Source organism: Populus trichocarpa, chromosome 15 (genome assembly GCF_000002775.5).
Source record: "Populus trichocarpa isolate Nisqually-1 chromosome 15, P.trichocarpa_v4.1, whole genome shotgun sequence".
Taxonomy (NCBI): Eukaryota; Viridiplantae; Streptophyta; class Magnoliopsida; order Malpighiales; family Salicaceae; genus Populus; species Populus trichocarpa.
In genome coordinates this window covers 7,394,694-7,406,856 of record NC_037299.2, presented here as the reverse complement: position 1 = coordinate 7,406,856, position 12,163 = coordinate 7,394,694, and the positions used below count along the sequence as shown (strand labels likewise).

At 29.9% G+C, this 12,163-nt stretch overlaps 1 protein-coding gene and 1 long non-coding RNA gene across 2 annotated transcripts; one reads left to right on the top strand and one right to left on the bottom strand.

Annotated features, from left to right (window-relative positions):
* Positions 1–4,309: 4,309 nt before the first annotated feature.
* On the top strand, positions 4,310–4,937 carry LOC127904404 (uncharacterized). Its single transcript, XR_008057544.1, has 2 exons — positions 4,310–4,572; positions 4,740–4,937. It is a non-coding gene; the product is annotated as an uncharacterized LOC127904404 (long non-coding RNA).
* A 3,011-nt stretch (positions 4,938–7,948) lies between these two features.
* On the bottom strand, positions 7,949–10,158 carry LOC18105711 (ethylene-responsive transcription factor ERF119). The gene is made up of 3 exons (XM_006374305.3): positions 9,833–10,158; positions 9,446–9,638; positions 7,949–9,311 (listed from the first exon to the last, which is right to left on the bottom strand). Exon 3 carries the CDS (start codon positions 9,120–9,122, stop codon positions 8,157–8,159), a length of 966 nt encoding a protein of 321 aa, XP_006374367.3. The 5' UTR covers positions 9,123–9,311; positions 9,446–9,638; positions 9,833–10,158; the 3' UTR covers positions 7,949–8,156.
* Positions 10,159–12,163: the final 2,005 nt, after the last annotated feature.

Here is a 12,163-nt window from a genome sequence, read left to right as displayed (position 1 = left end):
ATAATAGATTCTACAACTAAAATTGAATACTTCTTTATGTCTGAGGCTATTTGGATCAAGAAGTTCATCACTGAACTAGGTGTGGTTCTTAGCATTGTTGATCTAGTAGCCATGTATTGTGATAACAATGGATCCATTGCGTAAGCAAAGGAACCAAGGTCTTATTAAAGATCCAAACATATACTCAAGTAATTCCATTTGATTAGATAAATCATAGAAAGGAAATACGTAAAGATTGAGTGAGTATCCACTAAGAGAATTTTACCAATCCTCATACTAAGGCCGTATCCCATCATAAGAATGATCACCATATAGAGGGATATGATATTAGATATATGAGCGATTGATTTTAGTGCAAATAGAAGATTGTTAATGAATATGTCACACTACCACAATTTTTATATTTACCAATGAAATTTTTCGTCAGTATTTGTACTATCATTCCGTTGGTAATTAATTTCAACGAAATCACCGATGGAAATGCTCCGTCGGTGAATCTTTCGTCAGTAATTTTTTTCGATGGTAATAAAAAATATTATTACCGATGGATTTACTAACGGAAAAAGCGCGTAAAAAAAAACAAATTACCCGCTTCATTCCGTCGGTATTTCCCTCGGAAAAATACCGTATGTAATTTCGTTCGTAATTAGTTAAAAAAAATTCATTTTACAAAACTATAAAATAATTAAATTAATATAAATCAACACTCTGTAATACTCAAAACGCTTGGAAAAAAGAAGAAGAAAATCAACTCAAACAAATTTGCAACAAATAAATAACACGAAAAAATAAATTCAACTAAAAAAATCATATGAAAAAAATGAAGTTGCGATTGCTAAAAATTTAAAAATCCTATAAATAAATCAACTAAAAATTGATCTCATATGAAAAAAAAGCCTATAACAATATTCATACAATTATTAAGAACAAAAACAATTAAAAATAAAATAAAATAACAAATATAGTGAAAAAAACATGAAAAAAGAAAAATCTTACCTTGATGTGGGTGCAAGTGAAGCTAAGAAAAGAAAAAACAATTTCATAAAGTATATTAATTAAAAAAAACTGAGAAGAAGAAAGGAGAAGAATACATACGTGAGCATGAAGGAGAAGAAAAGGAGTTGAGGAGAGAAAAGAAGAGAAAGAAATGGATATTGATGTTTTTTACTTATGGGGAAGAAGTAGAAGAACAAAGGAGCCCCGTCTATTGTGAAATTAGGGATTTTAGGCTTTTTATTCGGGCGTTTTACCGACGGATAATTAATGATAATATTTTTAATCATTATGTTAGTGATTTCGTCTGTAATATTTAATGTAAATTTTGAATTTAATCAAAAATTTTCAGAAAACCACCAATAACATCGATAACTTTTCAATCCGTCGGTGATTTTATTTGTAAAGAACAGTAATTAGCAGTGCAATTGGAAAGTGAACAGTTGTAGAGTTTTCTGAAAAATACCAACGGAATTTTCCATTGGTGATTCTCTTTGTAATTGACATGATGAACAATGTTCATAGTTTACCAACGATTTTACCGAAGGATTTTACCGACAGAATTTATTCTGTCGGTAATTCTGTTGGCATAAATGACACGTCATAGTTTTTTTTGCTTTGTTTTAATTATTTTTTCTCACTATTATTCCCTCAGTATTTATGTTTGTATTTATCAATTTTCTAGTAGTGTCATGTAGTCAATTGGTTGATTACATATAACACTGATTTTCTTCATGTAAAATATACTTATTAATAATAAAGGCTTTTTAATCTTTAATATTCAATTATATTTGATTAATAAATCTAATGTTTGATTAATGAATCTAGAGTAAAGAGAAAGTTTGTGGAACAAAAATGCTTTGTATATGAAATTACAAAATTATTATAATTATCAGATTCATATTGCATCAAAACATTGTTCCTGGTCAATATTCTATTAAGACTGCATATTAGTTAGATTTGTTGATATCGATGCATATTATGTTCTTTTTTATATAAAAGAAAGCAGTTACTCTCATAAATTATGATATGTGAGATACTTTGAACTAATATGCAAGTGCTTGTTAAATGACATGTGCATTGTACTGACTCGTAAGAGAATTTCATATAGAGAGATCACCTATGTTTATGGAAAGACTCACATGATAGTTATAGAAATGATTATTGGACTTGAGATCACTAAGTTATCTTACATAGAAAGTGTTATATTTTGATCTTGACCACATGTTGTCTGAATCAATGGTAACAAATGAGCAGATATTATGTGTAACATAAATTATATGGAGGTATTTGAGTAATTAAACGATGATTCATCACCCTAGATGAATTGTGAAAAATGTTTCACCTATTTTTAAATAGTATTGATTGTGAAATTCTTAGGCAAGATAGAATGAGATTTGAAAAGAGTTTCAAATCTTATTCAAATAATCAATGACTATAGCATGGTTGTTAAAATCATGATTTTACGAGTCAATATATATTATCGTGTTAAATCGGCTTAAAAACTCGAAAAATAACAAAATCGTGAAACCAGTTGAAATCGTGTAAAATCACGATTTTAAATCCAGTTTCACGAGTTTATAAGGAATATATTATATAATGTGCAGTAACTGCACGGCTGCACCAAAAGGTCAAAAACATTCTCTTTCTCAAAGTGCCTGATTGTTTGCCTCATTTTCTCAAAGTGCCTCCAGTTCTAGCGTTCCAAAATCCAAACTTCCAAATTCAAAACAAAGTAACAAACCATCTCTGCAATCTGCCTCTCTTTCACATTCAGAGTTCAGCCCTTTCTCTTTTTTTAACTATTCTCCAAAATCTAAATCTCCATTGATCTGTACTCCTGGAAGCAAATCAATCAATCTAGGTGGAAAAGAATTGTATCTACAAATTGCAACCTATCGGTGAGTGTTCTGCGATCTACAACTTTGAAGTTTTTTTGGTTGCTAGGTCATGTGGTTATGTTGTGTTGTAATTTTTGTGTATATTCTTGCATATAAACATTACACATATTATATATATTTGTAAGCTATGGGAGTGATGGATGTAGCCTGTAGGCTTATGATTGAGAATTATAAGCTTTTTCTTGATGGCTTTATGCACGGGAAAGAGATTAAGAGTAGTTCTTTGGTTTGGGAAATGAATAGGAAGAATGGGTGGGCTTCGATTTTGAACTTGTTTAGAAAGTGGTAGGCAAAAATTACTCTCTGATGTTGAAATCCTTTATAATGAATTGACAATCAAAATTCTATCTTGAAGCAATAATCTAATCAAAATCAAAACACCTCACAATGAAAAAACATCATCAAAGAATAAGAGAAATTAAACAAAAGGGTACCTCCAAAATGAGCAGTGTGGAAGCGACAAGCTCGAGGGTGGTTAACGGAAGGGTCGAACTGGGTTTTACAGTACTTGCATGTTCTGAGAGTTTTGTTGTTATTCTGGTTTATGGAGCAATGTGTTATCGGCAATCTTTGTGATTCTATGGTGGGCTTCTAGTAATATTGAAGAGAGAAGGTTGTGTTTTAATGGAGAAAATGTGAGAAAGGGAGTTAATAGTGGTGAAGAGTAAAAGCCATATATTTTCTTTCTTCTGATCTCTCAGTGACTATCGAGAAAGCAAGACAATCCTCTTTCCCAGTAAAGGGAAATTTGCTACAGTGGTTTGTTTGATAGGTTGGTTAATGGGCTTGGAAATTTTCTTAAAAATATCTCTCATTTTTTGCACACATTTCTCCCTGATGTGCGAAATACAAAGATATTAGGAATGATTTTAGCTTGTATTAGAAGACAATTTATTAAGAATTGTTTCTGTAAAAATTTCAAATTTCCTTACGATTTTACGATCTGTTTTTACGATCCGAGTTTATTTTGTATTTTTCATTCTGTGTCAAAAATATGTTTTTGACAACCTTGGACTATAGTGTTCAGAACTAAAATGATTTAACAAAGCAGATATACTTCATGATATAATGTCTAAATCAAAATATTCTTGATGAATGAATAATAATTACACTGATAAACTGATCACTGAAAGGTTAAGCCAAACCACTTATGATTTTCTTAATATTTAGGGGATCATCATATAAATAGATATTTGGGCAGCTTGTTGTTTCCGGCAACTCAGCCTTGAAATAAATTTTTATAGTCGAAAAGAATATATGATCTTCAGATAATCTTTGTATAAACTCTAAACAACTCTAAATTTATCTAAAAAGATCCTAGACTCTTGAAAAAAGAATTTACCTTTATTATTTTTGCTGTATATATTTGTTTTGAAAAACCTAATAGTAATAATACGCCTTTCTCTAGGTCATTGATGTATAGATGGAGTGATGATGAAGAATTAAGACTTGGTACTAGCAGTGAAGAATTCACACATCTTAAACACGTATTAAAGCTCTATAATGCATATCTTGGAGTTCTAGTATGCCTTTTAATCTCTCTCTTTTTCCGCCTTTTTGTACTTGTATTTTATTTATGCTTTTGATTTGAAACTTTTTCAGGGACAACATTGTCAAGTTCGTGCCATTACTTAATTTGTAGTTCTTTTAAATTTGGGTTCTGGGAGAGAATGTGAAGGTAGTCCTGTTTTCAGTATTTTTTCCATGAAATGGTTGTCTTCGCTTGAACTAGTATTCTTATAGATGCAAGTCTAAAATTGTTACTATTACACCAACCAATGGCAATCTATTGTAGCTAGTGAAAACATAGGTTTTCATATAATGTAACTCAGTTAAATTCTTCAGGGGAGCCATGGCCCGAGAGACAACAGAGGAGAACCCTTGTGTGTTGGGGAAGAAGAAGAAGAAGAAGAAGAAGAAAGATATTGTAGGTCAGAAAAAGTCATGTTTTCTACCTTTGACATTTTTAAAAGTTGCTAGTAAGAACCGCAGTATTTATCTATAATATGTACTAAACTGTATTATTTAACCTAAGTTTTTATGCCTGTGTTTTTTTGCCAATTATTTTTTAAAACAATGTTAGTTTTTTTTTTAAAAAAAAAAAAAAGATAGAGAATCACAATTCTTGGCTTGTCCGGTATTTAGTGTTGAAAATGATTGATCGTTCATTGGTTCTTGAGTTGAATTGATGTATGTAATAGCCACTAATAATAATAATCTTATGAGCAAAGATCGGTGTCGATCATAAAGCAGAGAGTTTAGTTGAATTGTTAAGACAGGGTGGCTTTTCAAGTTGCTAGAAATCAGGCTCACGGACAAGCTCTTGTCTGTTTAGAAATAAACGAGCATGGAGGAGTTGTGTTCATAATATAAATTTCTGGTGAAGATGACGTCACGGGCCACGTCATTTGCAATTAAATCCAAGAGTGATTATAAGAAATGGAAAATAAAGTGGTGGTGTTGGGACATGAAAAGCATGTTTAACAACTATCTTCGAAGTCCACGCATTTGCTTGCAATGCAAGTGAGCATTTTTACCTGCTCAGCCGCCGAATCATTATCTATTCATTACTCATGATTTGCCAGGCAACTTCTTTCTACTATATAATTGCTACCCAAAGTATGACTATACTATATAATTGATTCACGTTAATTTCGGTCTAAAAAACAATTCATGCAACCTGTGTAAAAACATAGTTTGATATTTTTTCTTAATATTAAGAATTAACTTAGATCAACTCGGGTTAACATGTCAAATCCGTGACACGAGTTATGAGATTGACCGTCATGGAAAGCAAATTAAAAAATAAAAAAAATAAAAAACTTAATTCCAATCAACTTGAAGGATAAAATAAAAAAAAAACATATAAAGATGACCGAAGTTAATCTGTCAAACTTGCTACTCGAGTCATAAGATTGAGATAACCTCATGGAAATAAAATTGAAGCAAATTATGACTTTTGATCCTCAATAAACTCAATGTTAAAGGATAAGATTAAAAAAAAACATAAAAAATAATCTGAGTCAATCCATTAAACACATAACCTGAGTTATCAGACTTAAATAACCTCATAGAAAGAAAATAAAAAAAATAACTTGATTTAACCTAGGTTAATTTATTAAATCCACGACTTTGATCAAGAGATAGAGATAACTCCACATAGAGAAAATCAAAACAATTATAAAATTTAATTTTCAATCACCCCTATCAAACCCAATGATAAAATTTATAAATAAATTTAATTAAGAAAATGACACCAAAAAATATGCTAAGTCAACTCAGGTTAACTCGTTAAGCAATATTTTCGAGTCATGAGATCAAAATAATCTAATAAAAAAATTAAAACATAAAGTCTAATTCTCAATCAAACACAATATTAAATGATAAAATTAAAAAAAAAAGTTAATTGGGTTAATCAATCAAACTCGTGACTTGAGTCATGAGACAAAGATAATCCCATAAAAAACAAATCCAATATTGAATGACTCGTGACACGGGTCATGAGACCAAGATAATCTCTTAAAAGAGAATAGAAAAATGACTTGATTTAATCCTGGTTAAATATATCAAAATTCACGACCTTGATCATGATACCAAAATATTCACATAGAAAGTAAATCAAAACAGATTATTAAGTTCAATTCTCAATCGATCTAGTGTTGAATGATAAAATTGAAAAGCAAATCAATAAAAAAAAAACATAAAAAAACAACTCAAGTCAACTCGGGTTAACATGTTAAGCACTATTCACAGGACATGAGTCTAAAATAACATAATAAAAAGTAAATAAAACAAATTATAAAATATAATTCTAAATCAACCCAATAGTAAAGGATAACTTAATCTGTTAATTATCTGTCAAACTTATTATTCATGTCATAAAAGTGTGATAACTCAATAAAAAAATAAATTTAATATTTAAAGATGAAAAAAAACTAATTAAAAAAAATCAAAAACAAAAAAAGCAAAACACTATTTTAATAAATAGTGTTTGTGAAAAGGGATATGAAAAACGGTTTTTTTTTAGTTTATAGTTAATTTATATATTCCAAGACAGGTCTGACCTGTCTAGCAAGGACTACATGATATATATATATATATATATATATATATATATATATATATATATATATATATATATATATATATATATATATAATTCTTCATAACCTTAAGAGAATTAGTTTTTTTTTTTTTTTCATTGGTTGAAATTCATTTCTCTCACCCAAAAAAAGAAGAGTTGGTGCTGGTGTAACTTCATGAGTCAAGTTGGTTTCGTGGAGAGATTTTATATAACTTAGAAAATAATTAATAATATTTTATTAGTTAATTCTTGTGTCTATTTTTTTAAAAAAATAAATATAATTAGAAATTCATTTCTCATAACCTTAAGAGAATTAGTTTTTTTTTTTTTTTCATTGGTTGAAATTCATTTCTCAAAAAAGAAGAGTTGGTGCTAGTGTAACTTCATGCGTCAAGTTGGTTTTGTGGAGAGATTTTATATAACTTAGAAAATAATTAATAATATTTTATTAATTAATTCTTGTGTCTATTTTAAAAAAAAATATATATATAATTAGAAGACAGATATGGATATATTTATATCTCTTTTGGTTGATAATGAATTTAATTTTTTTCATTCCTCTCTTTATGTTTATCTTTTTCTTTAAAATAAATCTAAAAAATAATTAATAAAATATCACTAATTACATAATAATATTTTTCTGTAAATTTGTATACCACAAACCCAACTTTTCTGATGTAAAATATGAAACATTGAGATAAGTACTTCAGTAAATAGTGGTTGGAATCCATCATGGCATGGTGCGGAAGAACAATCTCTTGGAATTCTTCCAAGCGGAAGAATGCCGCTCTTGAAACGTTCTCTTAACAAAGTATAAATAAGACCTCCATCCATCTCCAACGACAAATCATGGTGGGAAGCCAAGATTAAAATAAGTAATTCGAAAAGAAGAGAAGACAAAAGATGCCACCTTCCGAGACCTTTCCGGAGAATCCAAACAATGACATCACAAGAAGCACAAGAAACAAACTTGGACTTGAAAGATTTGTTTTTTTTTTTTTTTTTTTTGAATATTCAGATTCTCAACAAGAAGGTAGCAGTGGCTACTCGTAAATGGAGCATCTCTCTCAGAGAGTTGCGAAAGGCTCTCAAGCAAAAACCCAAGAACTCCCTTCCTCACTATTTTATTTTATGATATACGCTAAAAATGCACCTGAAATGAGTAACAACTACAAACATTATTGGTGAGCAAAATTGAGAGTTTCCTCAACAAAAGCAAGCGTCTCAAGTTCAATGTCCGGAAGATCCATCACCCCATCCATAGGAGAACTGACTGGCTCAGTGTTATCGCACATAGAAAAACCTTCTCCATTAATGAAACCATCAAAAAACTGCCCAAATTGAGACTGTTGATCAAAACCAAGCAACTCTTGACTAACTGATGGTGATAACGTTCGCTCTTCCCATAAATCCGAAATGCATTGCACTTCTTCGGAGCCGTCTTCAATCATTTCTACACAGCTTTCTTCTTTGATTGAACTTTCCATATTACACTCTTTGGCCACCATTTCCACATTGCTTTCAAGCCCATGACCAAGTGAGGTCATGGTAGAGACATCAAGCACAGACAATGGAGACGGATGAGAACATAAGCCATCGAATTCTTCAGATACTACCTTTGTATCAACATGCAAATTATTAGCTCTCTCCAATGCCATTTTGCTGTCGAACTCTTCCTTCTTTTTCTTATAAGCAGCAGCAGCTTCTTCCGCAGTCGTATAAGTCCCGAGCCATAAACGAATCTTTAGAAATGGATCCCTAATCTCGGCTGAATATTTCCCCCATGGTCTTCTTCGAACACCTTTATAGATTGCTGATGATCTCCGAGGTCTAATATTATCAAGAGAATTAGAAATGATAATATTGCTTTTGCATACACCAGTTTTGTCTTGTGAAGGACCCTCAAGAATGGACTTGGATGGGAAAACTGGGAGGGTGATCTCCCTAATGAATTGCTTCCAACGATTACACCGATCAAAGTATTCTTCATCTTCATCACTTGAAGAGTCTGTGGCCTCAGGATCATGACATATTATTCGAACTTTCCTAGAAGCTTTCATGTTGCTTTCCATGGCTGGTTTCTTTTGCTTCTCTTGATCAAAAATCCTATCTTGATCCAAAATTGGCCTTTGAAGGCCTGGCATTTTGTGAAATTTAAAATTGGTAGATAAATGAGAGAAATGGAAAAAAACAATTGAAAGAAAGAAAGAAAGCAAATCTAAAAACTTGAGTATCAAGAAAAAACTAAAACCCAAAAACCCCTAAAACCCAAAATTGGAAACAAGAAACGTTTTCCTAAGGAGTCCTTAAAGCAATGAACCCAACTGTAATTCCTGCATAACAAAAACATACAAACAGACCACAACAAATCAAAAACCAAAACCAACCCATCGAAACATACATCATCATCAGTCACAAAAACAAACACAATCAATGTTATATCATCACTTATAAAAAAATCACATACCGTTTTGACCTTAATCGTATAGAAATGATCAAAAAGTTCTGTTGAAGAGACCAAGTTTTCATGTAAAAAGAATTGAAAAGGCAGATACTGATGCAGAGTGTGTGTGATGAAAGCCAGAGGCAGAGCTTTTTTGGAGCTCCAGTCAATAGATCAAACCCAGACGACATAAATCCTCTGTTTTTAGAGAGAGAATCTGAGACCAAAATAAACAAAATTGGGATTAAGAATAAAAAAATAATATTATAGATTAGGAATCAATGAATACAGAAAAGGGATGCTTTTTTGCTATAATCAAGGGGGAAAATTACATAAAATCAAATTAAAAATGGTAACTAGTGATCATAATGAGACTCGTAAGAAAGAAAAGAACGCTAAATTGTTTCTTACTCAAAGTTGCAGAATTTGTCCCTTTTTGAGCTCTCTCTCTCCCAGCACAAAAGCTACCTCATAATGCTAGCTTCTACAAGATCATGCACGCTCTCTAGAACTAAAATCTGTATGAGACTCTTTGTTCTATGATTATAGACGGGGAGAGTGAGAGTTGCAAACTTTTAATGGGTCTCTTGTAAGCCCAGCATGCACCCAAAGCAGAGGACTACACTCTGTTTTCTTATTCTCAACTTTTGCTAGTCGGCTTGTTAGTGGTTCCTCCCAAACTCGGAGAAAAACAAAACTAAGAACAGAGAGACCCATAATGTTGTTTTATTAGGTGTGTATTTGATAACGCAAGGCATCTGTTCTTATAAAAATATAATTATACTAGAAAAATCTCAACTTAAATGTATTTTGAAATGAACACTTTCAGGCAACGTAACCAGTTACTATAATTTTTAATTTACTTAAAAGTTTAAATCATGTTTTAAGGTTTTTTTTAATTTATTTATATGGTGACTTAGTCGTTATTGTTAATAATTATTAATCTCAAAAGATAAGACTTTAAGGATAGTTGCTCTCTTCCTTTAATGTTTTTTTTTTTCAAATTTCGAGCTTAACATCAACAAAAATTTATTAAATTTCACTAAATATATCAAGGTTGTCAATTCCATTTCGGTAGGTATTTTATTTTTTCAATTGGAATGGAATGTTTCAGTTTCGGAGTGTTTCGGCGTATCGTTTCAGGGTTGTACTGTTCATATATATATATATATATATATATATATATATATATATATATATATATATATATATATATATATTCAACAAATATAATTCAAATTCAAGATAAATTAATTATAAATTATGCAATACAAACACAATGCTAAACAAATATAATTTTAAAATTTAAAATATTTCTAAATAGTTAAGATTAAATAGATCTTTAACTTAAAGTAATTCAACTTAAACAAAATATCAAAATATTATGAAAGTAAAATGTTTTAACACAAATATTTTAAATATAAAGTTAGGTCAATGTTATCAAGGCTAATAGAATCTAAAACATCTCTTGTTTTGCTCAAATTCCTACAAAGTATAAACATGAAAAAAGCAACATGAATATAAACCATATATATTAGTGATAAATCTAATTTAAAAAAATTAATATCATTGTTAATGAAAATAGTAATAATAATTTTCAATATTATTATTACTATCATTGTTATTGAAAATAGTAATGAAAAAGAGCTTTTTATACTTGGGTGGTTTAATTAATTAAATTGAACAAGTTTCAATTTGATTCAATGGCTTTTCAAGAGTGGAACGGAACATGTGGAATGAAACTGGAACGTTCCAGCCGAAATTTAACCGAAAAATCCGGAACGGACCGAGATTTAAAATGAGATGAAAATTATTCCGTTTTGTTCTGTTTTTTGAATTGGTATGAAATGTTTCGGCTATTCCAGGTGAAACGAAACGAAATTAACAACCTTAGAATATATTAGACTGACGTGAAAGATATGCCCTTAAAATCATTCAAATAGGGATTTAATTTCGATTAACAATCAAGCTGACCAGAGGATGCTTTTACATTGAATAAAAAAACTATTAAGAATCTTTTTTGTCCTAGAGAATACACCGTTTGGGAACGCGGTACAAACCGCGTTTCATAAAAATTTAATTTTTTTAGCTAAAAATTAATTATTTTTTGTATGTTTTGGATCGTTTTGATGCGCTAATCTCAAAAATAATTTTTAAAAAATAAAAAAAATATTATTTTAATGTATTTTAACACAAAAAGCACTTTGAAAAGTAATTACACTCCCAAACAGGCAATTATAATTGTACATTGGATTGGGTTGAATTTGATTACTTGTCAAATTTCATCCAAAATAAACTATTTTTAAAATATTAAGAATTGAGGATGAACTTAAATTTGAAATAATAAAATATTATTGCAACTGAAAAGGAAAAATTAGATTGGAGATTCTTTTTCAAAAAGACAATGTTAGGATGAATAATTGAATTGAATTTATATTAAACAAATCCTTTTTCTTTTTAGGAATAAGAAATACAAAATTTGGGTCATTTGCTTTTTCTTTTTCCTTTCCTACTTTCATTTAGTACGTACCCAATGAAATTGATTTTAACTACCTCACGTATACTTTTTTTCTGGAAAGGAAAACTCACAGTAATAAGCAGCACGCCATTTTGACTAGTAAAGTCTTTTCCATAATTTATTTTCGAAGGAGGTTTTTTTTCTAAAAAAAAAAAGGGAGCCTTTTTTTATAGAATTAGTAAAGGCACTTGCATATGCATTTTAATGAATTATTATAAAGTTTA